Below are 14,692 nucleotides of genomic sequence, written 5' to 3' on the forward strand. Positions count from 1 at the left end.
GCGCATGATTCGTACATCATGAGGAACAGCATGGTGCCCAGGATGATAGAGAATCTGCATCCCGAGCATGCTTGGATTGTGGGTGAGTATGCCTACTGATATGGTGTGCTGTGTGTTACCTGCTACACTCTGGCGGTGCAACATTGCAATGGGTGTTTGTCATTCACAGGTGACTCTGCATATCCCAGTCGGCCGTGGCTGTTGAGCCCCCTCAGGAATCCAGGACTCCGGCTGACATCCGCTACAATGATGCCCATGGCAGGACCTGACGGGTAATCGAACTGACTTTTGGCCTGCTGAAGTCTAGATTCCGCTACCTTGACAGGACAGGAGGTGCACTGGCATACTCGCCTCGGAAGGTATGCAAGATCGTTTGGGCACGCTGTATGCTGCACAACCTGGCCATCCACAAGGGGATCCCCCTGCTCCTGGACGATGGTGAGGAACCAAGGCCACCACCTGCTCAAGGACCTGAGTCTAGTGATGAGGACAGTGGAGAGGATGAAGGAGTACACCTGCGCTAGCAGCTCATCGAACGCTACTTCACTTGAAGGTGGGTGACGAGGTACAACGTGTACATTGTGTGGTGTGGTTGCTGTTGTTGTGAAGGGCTATGCGCGGATGTAACAGACAGGCACATGTTCAGTCACCTGTGTGTGGTAAAAGTGACATTGACGTTCCATATGTGAACGTATGCTGGACCCTATTTGTTCACACCTGCAGCCCATTGTCTAGTATGCCTGTAGTGTCTTGTGTATGTTTTGTGTAGTGTTCTGCCTGTGATGCCACAATGAGACCAGTGACTGTTGTTCTGTTGTGTCTCCCTAGGTGCTACAGACGAATCCTGCACTACATACTGTACACCATTTGGACACATCATGGACACTGTCAACATTGTAAATATTGCACTAAAAACGATACAGCACAAAATCTGGTGCATCAGGTATTTTATTTTGACAGTGGACATGTGATTTGTGCGGGAATATTTACATGACAGTGGGGAATGAGCAGTGAGTTGACAGTCCTGTTCGATGAGATGCAAGAGTAGAGTCCACATGGATGTGGTGACCCAGTCCAACAGACGGGCCCCATTGCCAAGGAAATGTGGGTAAAGACTGTCCAAACAGCCAATGCAGTAGGGAAGAGGGTTGTCATCACGGCTGGCTCCGTGACTGGCGTGTGGCAGGTGCTTTGCCTCCGGAGACTCCCAGGCTCTTCTTTGGACGCCCCCTAGATCTTTTTGGCGGTGGGGGGCCTGCTGAATGGCCAGCGTTGTGAGGGATCTCGTCCCTCTCTGTTGGCGCAGGGGAGGATGGTGCACTGTCATCCTGCGGCACAACAGGAGGGGAGGGAGGTGGTGGTTGGGACACAGGCCTGTCCATCTGCAACGCCACTTGCTGGCCCATGAGGTCCACCATCTGTCCAAGGCGGTTGTCGATGGACCTCATCAGCAGGATGAGCTCCCTTAAAAGTTCATCCGACCGGCCACTTTGTCCCTGGACCTCTTGGTATGCCTCCACTACTCTGGTGAAGTGGTCCAGGGATGGTGTCCACTCCTTCCGAGGTCCGGTGGTGACCCTGGCCCTTCCACCTGCTCTGCTGCCACGGACCTCTTGCCTTGCCACTGTCGGTCCACGCACTCTCTCCCTGCCCTCCACAGTAGTTGCTGTGGGCTGGTCATCCCCTGGGACAGGGAGGGTGCTGCAGGTGGTACTGGTGGTACAAGTGGTAGTGGCGGTGGCGACGGTGGAGGCAGAGGCAGTGACAGCAGGGGTCTGCTGCGCTGTTGTTGCAGCAGGGGATGTGGGGGGGGCGATGGGGACCTGGGACCTCTTGGTCTGTGGCACACCAGTTGGGCCGGCCTGGAGCTCTTCGTCCAAACTGTCCTGGGTCTCCGCATCTGAGAGTCCATATGCCGGGGGTGGAGACTGGCTCTGCTGGTCGTTGGTGTGGTCCTCAGCAGTGACTTCTTCATCACCTGTGGAGTAGATGGGGAATGGTTAGTGTTGGGCACTGTGCAAGTATTGTCTCAGCTGCGTGTAATGGACTGTCTGTATACTACACAAATATGAAGTCAACAGTAGTACAATTCATGGCAACACTGTGTGTAATTTCATAGTGCAGAGGAACATCATTTACTCATACATGTTGGATGTCAATGCATTGCATGCAATTGTTGCTACGTTTCGGGATGCAGGTCTCCCACACACACATGAGGAAGAGTTAAGATAGCTACCTACCTGTTAAGTGAGGGAGAACAGTGCAATGGCTGACACATGCTCCTGAGTGGGATAGGCCTCCATGCTGCTGGAGTGTGGGCCAGGGGGCATGCTGGGAGTAGTGATTCGGGTCCTCCCACCTCCAAACAGTGCTCCAATACAAGATGGATACCTACCTGTAAGTCTGTTTGGTGAACAGTGCAATGGCTGACACATGCTCCTGGGTGGGGGAGGCCTCCATGCTGCTGGAGTGTGGGCCAGGGGGCATGCTGGGAGTAGTGATTCAGGGCCTCCCACCCCCAAACAGTGGTCCAATGCAAGATGGATACCTAACTGTAAGTCTGTTTGTTGAACAGTGCAATGGCTGACACTTGCTCCTGGGTGGGGGAGGCCTCCATGCTGCTGGAGTGTGGGCCAGGGGGCATGCTGGGAGTAGTGATTCAGGGCCTCCCACCCCAAACAGTGCTCCAATACAAGATGGATGCCGACCTGTAGGTCTGTTTGGTGAACAGTGCAATGGCTGACACTTGCTCCTGGGTGGGGGAGGTCTCCATGCTGCTGGAGTGTGGGCCAGGGGGCATGCTGGGAGTAGTGATTCAGGGCCTCCCACCCCCAAACAGTGCTCCAATACAAGATGGATACCTAACTGTAAGTCTGTTTGTTGAACAGTGCAATGGCTGACACTTGCTCCTGGCCGGGGGAGGCCTCCATGCTGCTGGAGTGTGGGCCAGGGGGCATGCTGGGAGTAGTGATCCAGGGCCTCCCACCCCCAAACAGTGCTCCAATACAAGATGGATACCGACCTGTAAGTCTGTTTGGTGAACAATGCAATGGCTGACACTTGCTCCTGGGTGGGGGAGGCCTCCATGTTGCTGGAGTGTGGGGCCAGGGGGCATGCTGGGAGTAGTGATTCTGGGCCTCCCACCCCCAAACAGTGCTCCAAAACAAGATGGATACCTACCTGTAAGTCTGTTTGTTGAACAGTGCAATGGCTGACACTTGCTCCTGGGTGGGGGAGGCCTTCATGCTGCTGGAGTGTGGGCCAGGGGGCATGCTGGGAGTAGTGATTCAGGGCCTCCCACCCCTAAACAGTGCTCCAATACAAGATGGATACCGACCTGTAAGTCTGTTTGGTGAACAGTGCAATGGCTGACACTTGCTCCTGGGTGGGGGAGGCCTGTATCCTGCTCAGCTGTGGGACAGGGGGCATGTTGGGAGTGGTAGTGCAGGACTCCCTCCCCCATACAGGCCTCCTAAGCAAGATGGCTAGCTACCTGTTGTGTGAGGGTGGACAGTGTAATGGTGTTTTGGTATTGCAAGGAAGTAGTTCTCAGTGTGTTGTTTGGCATTTGTTTGTACTTACCAGCCTCCACTCCCCTGGCTACTCCTGTGAGACTTTCAGGAAGCAGTATGGCAAGCACCTTCTCCTCCTACGGTGTGAATGTTTTCTGTGGGAGGGGAGGGCCACTGCCAGTCACGTTCCCAGCTTCCAGTTCTTACTCCTCCTCTCCTTGACAACCCTCTTGAGATCATGCCACCGCTTCATGATCTCCTCCTTGGATCTTGGGGTGGTCCCTACTGCATTCACCTTTTGGACTATCCTTTCCCACATTTGTGTCCTCGTGGCTAATGGTGTCTGTTGGACCAGGCTACCAAACAGTTGTGGCTCTACTCTTACAATCTCACTGACCATGACTGTCAACACACTCTCGGTGAATTTGGGCATTTTTTGTGTTGTCATGGTGTGTGGTGGTTGAGGTGTTTGTGGGTGCAGGGGTATGGTGTTGAGGTTTGTTGTGTGCTGTGGGATTATTTGTGCTGGTGTAAAGGTGGTGGTGGTGGTGGTGGTGGATGTGTGTGTGTGATGTGCTCTTTTGCCTCTCCTGTTAGATGTGGGGTATGGCCTTCTATTCTGGAGTGTTGCAAAGGATTGTGGTTTGTGAAGGGGGTGGCTTTATACTCAGCTTTGTGGGTGTGTCCAAGTGGATTTTGGGTGTCAAATGTGTTGTGGGAGTTGTCCAGGGTTTTTATTTTATTTTTGCTTTATTTGTTTTATTTATATGTGTGTTATGTATTTGGGGGGAATGGCTGATTTTATTTGTGCACTGTTTGGCATCACTGAGGTGTTTTGGCATTGTCCGCCATGTTTTTCATGTCCCGTCCGCTGCGGTGTCTATGCTACAGCTCTTCCACTATTCTTCCCATTCACTCCTGTGTGCGACCGCGGAGGTCGGTAACAGCGGTTCCGACCGCGACACCCTCGGGGTTATCTTAATTTCCCGTGCGGTGTGTCTGCTGTCCTTACGGCGGGTTGTAGCTTTTCCGACCGAGGCGGTCGATTTTTGGCCATTACCGCCCGCGTCAGACGGCTTTGCTTGGCCCGCTTCCGCCGCGGTCGGTCTTTAGTGGTCGTTGATCCTAATGTGGCCGCCGGTGTATCCGCAGTGCAGGCGGGCGGTAGGTTTCCGCCTCAATGGCGGTCGGGGTGGTTTTCCGCCCGCTATCCTAATGACCCCCTAAGTTTGAACCCTTTGGTCGTGGGAAGAGTCATTTTCCACTGGATTTTTTAAATACTTTTGAGATAAAGGTCTTGTGAAAGGTTGAGGGGTAGCTCCAGATTGGCGTTTGGTGGCATCAAAAAAAGGATCTGATGTCAGTGCACGCAAGAGACACTGATATGTGGTTCCACACATCGCTAGTGGAGCGATGTTGGCACAAAGCTGCACAGCAATGCATACTGGCACAGGAGTTCCACTTAAGAAAAGTTTCCGGATCCACTCTGATGCCTGAAGAATATTCAAAAGGTGATAAATCTGCAGTTATATGTATTTACCAGAATTAATTAGTTTTCCACCACCTACAGGAACTTCGAACCCTAACCAACCTCCTCACTCCGACAGAAGCCTCCTCAACCAACATCTCACTGCATGGGAACAGCTCACCACACTGAACACAACAAGCATCATGAACTCCATCCACTCAGGAGGGTAACTAGACATAATATATCGAAAAAATATATAGAATGCCCATAATATCGAAGTAAAAATATAGAATGGACACAATATAGTGGTTAAAAATATCGGATTGAAGGCAAGTAATATAATATCGATTGTCAATATATAGAAGTCAAAATAATCGAAGTACATAATATAGGCATTCAAATATATCGAATTTTTAATAATATCGAATTTTTTAAAGTGTTTTGTATGTTAGTATATGTGTGAAAAGTGTATATTATTTTTGTAATGTATGTTTAATTTATTTTAAGTAATGAATTTTATTTAATTGATTTTTTGAGTAATTTAATTCTGTAGGGGGTTGTGGGTTTATAGGGGAATAGGGTGGGACGTAATTTAATTATATTAAATTAAATATACATTTTTAGCAATTATTAATTAGTTTTAATTTAACTTTGCTTTTTAGTTCTGTCGCCATTTGTGGGTTTATAGGGGAATAGGGTGGGAAGTAATTTATTTGTAATTATTTAAATATGTTTATTTATTGGTATTCATTTTGAATTTATTGTTAATTATTTTTAATTGGTAATTCATTTTTATTAATTGGGAATTAATTTGTATTAATTGATTAATTGATATTTATGTTAATTTTCTTAATTTATTTTCCGTTGCGGGTTTATAGGGGAATAGGGTGGAAAGTAATTTAATTGTAATTAAGTATATATTTTTTTATTTATTCATTGATATTGATTTTTAATTTATTGTTAATGAATTTTGAATTGGTAATTACTTTTTATTCTTTGGTAATTCATTTTTAATAATTAATTATTTGATAATTATGATAATTGTATTAATTTATGTTCTGTAGCGGGTTGTAGGTTTAAGGGGGAATAGGGTGGGAAGTAATGTAATTGTAATTAATTACATATTAAAAATACTTTTTGTGTATTGATAATTTACTTTTAATTATTAATTGGTATTAATTTTTATAATTAATTAGTTTTTGTTATTGAAAATTAATTAGTTGTTAATTATGAATAGGTAATTAATTTTTAATAACTAATATTTATTTGTATTTCTAAATCATTAATTATTACATTATATGAAATTGGTAATTAATTTTAATTCATGTTTTATTGGTATTGATATTTAATTTATTTTTATTAATATATTAAATCATTACTTTCCCTACCGTTAAACTCACTGGAGTGGGAATAGTAATTTTTACCCTTAAGCTATCCAACACTTTCCCTACTGTTGCACTACCTGGAATGGGAATAGTAATGTTTACCCTCCCGCTATTTAACACTTTCCCTACTGTTGCACTCTCTGGAGTGGGAATAGTAATTTTTACCCTCCCGCTATCCAACACTTTCCCTACTGTTGCACTCTCTAAAGTGGGAATAGTATTTTTTACCCCTACGCTATCCAACGCTTTCCCTACTGTTGCACTCTCTGGAGTGGGAATAGTCATTTTTACCCCTACGCTATCCAAAGCTTTCCCTACTGGTGCACTCACTGGAGTGGGAATAGTAATTTTTACCCCTACGCTATCCAACGCTTTCCCTACTGTTGCACTCACTGGAGTGGTAATAGTTAATTTTACCCTCCCTCCCACTATCCTACGTAATATTGTATGTTTTTTTAATTAATATTACGTTTATATATATATATATATATATAATATATATATATATATATATATATATAATATATTTTTTAACTTAAATTAATAATGTATTAATTTTAAGGTTAAGTATTTTTAAGTGTTTTAGTTAATTATATTTATTAATTTTAAATTACTTTTAAGACATTTAAAAAAATTCGATATTTTGACTATTTTTTACAACAATATTTTTGATTCGATATTTTTGTACTTACCTGTTTGAAGTTAGGAATTCGATATTTTTGCATTCTATATTTTTATCAACGATATTTTGGTAAGTCGATATTTTGGTATTCTACAATATGTCAGTGATCCCTCAGGAGCAATCACGGACCCTGTCCTAACAACCTCTTCAACCTAGGAAGCAACGAGATCATCCACCAAATCACCACTATCCTCAATGCATCCATCAACAAATCCACCTTTCTTGACACACGCAGAAGTCAGACCCCTCCTTTAGAAAACCTCTGCCGACCCCAGTGTACTCCAGAACTACCACTCCATCTCACTGCTCCCCTTCCCCGCAAAGTCATGGAGAAGGCCATCAACTGGCAGCTCACCGAACACCTGGAGAGAAACGCCCTGCTAGATGCCTCCCAATCTGGTTTCCACGCCAACCATAGCACAGAAACTGACCTGATCGCCGCCACGGACTACATCCGCACTCAGGAGAATCAGCTGCCCTGATTGTTCTCAACCTCTCCATAGCCTTCAACACTGTTTCCCACCACACACTCATCTAACGACTGCAATAGATCAGGGTCAAGGAGATGCACTCAGATGGACTGCATCACTCCTCACAAATGGAACACAGAGAATCTTCCTTCCCTCCTTCCCCTTTGTACCCATGGACTCCATCTGTGGAGTCCCTTAGGGCTCATCCCTCAAAGCACACTCTTCAACACTTACATGATGCCTCTAACCAACATTGTCAGAGGCCACTCTCCACTCTCAATATCATATCCTATGCAGACGATACCCAGCTCATGCTTTCACACTCAGCAGACCCCACCACCACTAAGATCAACTTCCACAACTGCATGAAGAATGTCACAGATTGGATGCTCATCTTTGGCAACCACACCTCCCTCTGGAACAACACCTAGTGGCTCCCTGAATGTGGACCCACTCTCACACTAAAAGACTACGCCAGCATCCTCTGCATCATCCTGGTCTGCAAACTCACCATGAAATGTCAGATCAATGCAATCTCCTCCGCCTGTTTCCACACCTCCTGCATGCTTCCGAAGAATTTTCAAATGGCTTCCCATCACCACTAGAAAAATAGTCATACAAGCCTTAATCACCAGCAAGATGAACTACAGAAGCAAACTGTGTGCAGGACCCACCGCCCAACTTATTAGAAGGCTTCAGACAATGCAGACCTCAGTGGCCAGACTAAGCATCAACCTGCCCAAATGGAAGAACATCACCCAACCTCTGAAGAACCTCCACTTGCTCCCCGTCCAGAAAAGATGGCAATTCAAGTTACTCACACATGCCTACAAAGCCCTCCACGACCAAGGACCAGCATGCATGAACTATCGCCTGAACTTCCACCAACCATCTAGAAACCTTTGCTCTGCCTCCCTGGCACAGACCCCGCGCATCCGGCATAGCCACGGTGGAGTCTGCTCCTTCTCCCACCTCACCGCCAAGTTCTGGAACGCCCCCCCTACACCTCAGAACATCACAATCGCTGACGAACTTCAGGAAGACACACATAACCTGGCTGTTTGACTACCCTAGCAATCCAGCGCCTGGATATCCTCATGGGGGAGAAGGCGCGCTATACAAGTACTGATTGATTGATTCTCTCTTGAACAGGATTTTACCATTGGATACATTACAAAAGCATTGAGTCTATCAAAGGGATCCCCAGGCCCAAATGGTTACCTGCTTGAGGGGTCTACCCAATTTGTTTTTAATATATTACCATTCATGCCGTTTGAGTCGTGTAAAACATTTATGTATTCGGGTCAATATGACAGAGGATTCCTTTTTTGTGGTGATTACATAACATTCCTAAAGTAGTTAAAGATGTGACATATGTAAAAACTGCAGACCAATTTCAGTAATTAACTTGGACTGCAAGTTATAAGTTGCTAGTCCTGAGACTGGAGATGTGAGCAATCAGAATTAATGAAGGGCAGATTGTCTACAAATAATGCCAGATCATTATTCAGTATAAAAATGAATTTATCAAGTATGTCCTTCCCAATGAGTCCTTCTGCGCTTCATTCAGAAAAAGTCATGTAGTAGATTCTGTAGTTTGGGAATACATACCTCAAGCTCTAAAATAGCATCTTACTAGATCAAACTGTTTAAAGTATTTATTGCTCAAATGACTCTGCTAAGGCTTCACGTTTTGTTAATGGATTACTTTTTCCATACTTTACTTTCAGACGTGATACAGGGAAAGTGATGCCCCTCATAGCTTTAGACCCTTTTCTATACAAGATTCAAAAACATAATAACACTATTTGAATATAAAGGTATTTTGTTTTCAAGACAGTGAATTATATTTCGCTTCACAACAATATTTTATTACTATAAATTTCGGAACCATCCATTACAATGTCAGCCTTCTTTAGTAAAGTGGATTCATTTTCCAGCATTCCTGGGCATAAACGAAATGTTGATGAATCAGAAATCGTACCCTTGAATGACATTTGCCTTTGATCTATGTCTGGAGACAATAATCTGAATTGGAATACTCAGAAAACCAAGTACTGAGGGGCCCATTAGGATGTTGGGCGGATCGCCACCGCCATGCGGGAGGTGACGATCCGCCCGACATCCTTGCCCACCCGCCATCTTACTATGGCGTGGGGAACGCGCCGGACGGAAACCCCGTCTGCCGCTTTTCCGCCCTGGTCGCATTGAGACCTGGGCGGAAAAGGGTTTATATGGTGGCGGTGTCTGTCAAACACTGCCAGCCATATTAGGATGGGCTTTTACAGATGCCTTTCCGTGGCGGAAAGTCATGCAGAGTCTGCTTTGGGGGCCTGTTGCGGGCCCCCAAGGACTCCGGGGGTGTGGGGGGTGCACATGGGGGGTACCTATGGTACCCCCCAGCAGTTCCATGCACAGCATGACAGGCACCGCGCGGTGCCTGCCATGCTGTGCATGGAAGTGCACAGCATGCCTTCCTGCCATTGTGGCGGGCGGTGCTGAGTGCACCGCCCGCCACAATGGTTGAAATGATGGATGCCCGCCACTGAGGCGGGCGCATCCTAATGCTGGCCACGGGACCCCCGCCCTTATGGCGGGCGGTCCAGATCACTGGTAGGATGACGGGTGGACAAAGTCCGCCCGTCATCCTAATGGCCACCTTAGTATTTGGTTCTCAAATTTAATCAAAGAAACAAATTACGTTGAGCCTGAAGATTACAAATTCAAATATAGAGAACTTGGCATTGATGGGGTCTTCTTTATGCCTATCTTGGAGGCAGTAGCTTGAAATTATTTAAGATGATGCTAACAAATATTATTTTTTTTATAAACTATCCAAGTTACCAATCAATTTACCCAAGTCACTGTTTACGACTAATGATAAATCTCATTCAAACTATTTTTGAAACCAGAAAAAGGCAACAATTTCTCTTTCAAAACCTAAAGGACTGAAGCAAGATGGGGGCGTAGGATCCTGATTTTTATGGTTATCACTCGGCTTTTCCCCAAGCACTCTTGGTTTTCGTTATTTGGTACACATGTTTAGTTATGCTTAAATGGGTTGCACTATAATTCTTCCTTTTTCATTTAAGGTAGAACAGCATATACCCGATGAACCTAAATCAATCTCTACACCTCTCATTAATAACATGGGTAGGTTATTATCAACAATATTGACATTCAAGTTATCTCTAACGAATAAAGAAAAGTTATAACTCAACTTAATAGCACAATATGAAATTGAAGATTAATCATATGTTCTAGTACTGGCCCGAATGGAATTCAAAGGTTATTAATTAGATTAATCAACATTTCGATTACCAGTATTTCCCCCCTTCTTTATAGGTTAAGGGGCCAGTACTTTGCCTGTTTTTTTTCATATACGGTATGTTAAATTAATAGCAGCTGTTGAGGTAAAAAAGGATTAGAGTGATGTTTCTGTTAATTCCAAACACGGTGCTTATGTGTTACAGCCTCCAAAATCTTCAATTTATAATTATTAATCAATGCATAAATTATCAGAGGTAAAATAAATGTTGAATCTCAATGCGAAAACGATTTGAATGCATTGCTGTGAGTTTAAACATGGGATTCTGTATGGTCAAGGTATCATTTCATATCCCATATAGCCAATACAACACAAGCATTATTTTTTCTTAGCAGAAGACTTTCTGTGCCACCATGTCTATTTCATATAACAAGGTTATTGATGATCATTGTTTGCCATGCTTTTGTGTTAAAGCAAATTCGTTACACATTTCATAAGTGTTCATTAGTAGATTGATTTTGAGTGCGAGTTTGTAACTAAATTAATTATGTTATAGAAACTGGTGTTCCTCTTATGTTCCAAAATATTTTCTTTGGTAGCTTGATCTCAGATTAGAAGATACTTCCAATTAACAGTAGAACAGTACATGTACTCTTAGCTACTGCATTTCAATAGATTACAACAAAGTGGAAGGAAAGTGAAAACTTAACTGGACTAAAATATGGTTTGAAATATGGTATAAGTACAGAATTGATCTAGCCAATCATAATTCTCTAAATCTGTATATTTACAGGAAATTAATATGGCAATCATTTACTTCATGTTTATCTAGATGCAGGCTATGAAAGGTTCTGATATATGTAGCTGTTGAAGAGTTTCTCATGGGCTCATACCAAAAGAAAAAGCGGCCTTGGGTTGCTTAGTTCTGGTTCAGGGAGGACTTGGCCAGGCAGTTCGAGCTGGACTGTTCCCATGACGAGGAGAGCCAGGACTGATTTGCATACGGCTGGGTCCAAACTGAGGTGATATGGTGTGCAAAATAACAATGGACTACCATGCGCCCTGAGTGATCACCAGTGGCTGAGATTAATTCAAGCATTTCATCCATCACTTTTTGTATACTTTAGAACTTCATATTGACGCCAGAAGTGACATTGTCAAAAGACGTCACCAAAGCCACGTGACATTCACCCTGGTGTAATGACATCAGTTTCCATCTATTTTTTCCAAGCCTTTTAGGAAAGAGGAGGGACTGGCATAGACAATGAGTAGTGCAGTACCAATCTTAAATTAGAAACGTATTAATCTTTCCCCATAACACATTATTCTCTACGCACTTAGCAACACAGGCTGTAATGCTTAGCGAAAGTGTGTAGGAAATCCCATGTAGCTGATTGGCAATTCTGTGCGATCCGAAGCCATCTGACAAGGGCAGATGATGATGAGTTTCCTCAGGTGGAAAGAGCCCTGATTTTTTCCAGAGGTTCTTTTTTCTTGGTCAGAGCATGTCAGGTATCAATTCAGAGGATGATCCATGTGGCCAGCATCCGCATCTGGACCACTTTGCCTTTTTTGGATCAACAGGGCCCGATGAAGAGCTGGTCATCCAATTCAATATCTTTAGTGCGGACTATGTAGAAGCTGACAGCATGCCTTCGATCCAACCTGTGAAGTTACTCCACCTCCTCCATGAGATGGGGTGGAGGAAAGAAGGTTGGCAGGGAAAATGACTTGCCTGAGTGAAAGGAAGTCACCACCTTAGGAAAGAAGGTTGCCCTGGCTCGCAATAGCAATTTGTCAGGGAACGGCGGATGGGAGCTCAGGGCCTGCAACTCACTGACCCATCTTGCCTGGGTGTTCGTCACCAACAACACTGTTTTCATTGTTAAAAAGCGCAGCTGAAAACTGTGTAGGGGTTCAAAAAGACATGAAGGTGAAGGCCTCAGAGATAAGAGTGCAGCAAACTCCCTCCCCGTGGACAGGGAGAGAATATGTGGTCTGAATGTCAGCTTGAGAGGGGTTTTTAGGTAGATGCATCGAAGGTCCACATACCACACCCTTCTTGGCCAATCCGGGACGATCAGAATCACTTGAGCCCAGTCTTGGTCAATCTTCCTTACAAATCGAGAAATGTGTAGTGCAGCTGAAAGTTCCACCTCATCTGAAACGCTCTCACAAAGGCTCCCTTCAATGGAAACTATAAAGAGCAGAACTGCAATTTCTGAGGAAACAGACAAGTCCACCTTGCCCAATGCCCCACTGGGTGAAAATGTCCTGAACTATTTCTGGCTAAAGACGCCACTCGTGATTGCCAAGATAAAGCTGTCTCAGTCTGTTGCCAATGACAATTGGAGAACCTGCCAGTAGAGTGACTGTTAAACAGATCCCTTTGTATTGCGCACAAGACCACAGGCTCAATGTCTTGGCACAGGGGACCCAGAGGGAAATTCCAGTTCAATTTCAAGAGAGGTGTCAAGCCCAGTGGACCAAGATAGGCCAGCCAATTTGTGTAGCCACTCTTCTCCCTCGTCAGGACCACAAGCATAGAGATTTAAAGAGTCTGCATCTGATCCAAATATATAATGGATCCTGTCTGTACTCCTCTTCTAGGAGTCTTTGAGCTTCTCTCTGTTTTGAGCCAAAGACTCTGTGAAAGCTGGATGCGGCGCCAACAATGTCGCGTCTGGAAGCTTCTGTGGTGGGGTGCTACAGCATAGATGGCTGGAGAACATTGTATATGTGCGTTGGAGCAAAGGTGCATAACCAGCACTGGCCTTGAGGGCCATGAGTGAACTGGCACCAGGAATTCCGCCAATGTTTTTGCGAGTGTCAGCAGATCCGGAAGTGCCAGAGGGGCCAGGACTAATCCGACAAACCTGAGCAGGAGAACGGACAGGTTAAGACCCATGCACCACTCTCAACTTACCTAGAGATAATGCATATTGGGAACGGACCAATGTCGGAGACTTTCAGGCATATTTATTAATTGTTGTTTTTATAAGACTTCATTCAAGTCACGCTTATGGCAGACAAATTGAAACAAAAGTATTGCAGAAATCAGCAAAATCATAGCAATCGGTAAAGCACAGAATCTAAATATTATGAAAAGAGGAAACATATTAAATATGGGGCAGTTTTCAGAAATCCAATCCCAATACCCCTACTCCTCAAACATCAAAGGTATTAACATATTATGAGTCAGTATTTTAATAGAGTCAATACACATTTTCCTATAACTTCATTAATCCTTCCGGTTTGTGGGCCTGTCTGTAAAAAAGGCTGTGTTATGTTTTATGGAACATAGCAGAATATCACAGTGTTCTACAAGTGTAAGTATTCAAATTATTTTAGCATCACCCCATTAATCCTGTTTAAAATCAAGTGGGTTTGGTCAGCCCCTTACCCATTACAAGATCGCTTTCTTGGCCCTCACACTTCCCTATTCCTGATTTAATGGCTTTCCTCCTAAATTCTTCTTCTCACTTTCATCTAATTTCTAAGCCTTTTCCCATCTTTCCCCTCTTCTATGTCTTTTTAACCTCCCTCCAGGTCTGACTGACCCAGAGATCCCTGGTACTTCAGCAAAGTCCTCTGCACTATCAGCTAGTGGTCATCTTAAAAGTGTTGTTTACCCATTTCAAGATTGTCAATTGTACATGTTCACACATGAGCATGGCACATTTTTTAAATCTATTTTGCTATTCTGCAAAAAATACCACTTATAAAATGGCTGTTGTGGATGAACACACACATCTGAGCTAGCCATCTTTGAATGTGATAAAACAGATTCAAAGATGGCCAACAATTGTGCACATCCATGGTAGCCTTTTCTGAATGGGGTATCAAAAAAGATGGACACTGCAGATGTGAGTAGACAAACAGCTGCCACCTTTGAATGGTTTTCTTG

At 44.4% G+C, this 14,692-nt stretch overlaps 1 protein-coding gene across 1 annotated transcript in view; it reads right to left on the bottom strand.

The window, feature by feature from the left end:
• Positions 1–933: 933 nt before the first annotated feature.
• LOC147659219 (uncharacterized) overlaps positions 934–14,692 on the bottom strand; it is a 231,440-nt gene continuing 217,681 nt past the window's right edge. Inside the window, exon 13 of the mRNA XM_086951880.1 lies at positions 934–1,978. Coding sequence (XP_086808006.1) covers positions 1,155–1,978 — 824 coding nt within the window. The 3' untranslated portion in view covers positions 934–1,154. The remainder of the gene's footprint in view (positions 1,979–14,692) is intronic.

This window comes from Lissotriton vulgaris, unplaced genomic scaffold (assembly GCF_964263255.1).
Source record: "Lissotriton vulgaris unplaced genomic scaffold, aLisVul1.2 SCAFFOLD_384, whole genome shotgun sequence".
In the NCBI taxonomy this organism is placed as follows: domain Eukaryota; kingdom Metazoa; phylum Chordata; class Amphibia; order Caudata; family Salamandridae; genus Lissotriton; species Lissotriton vulgaris.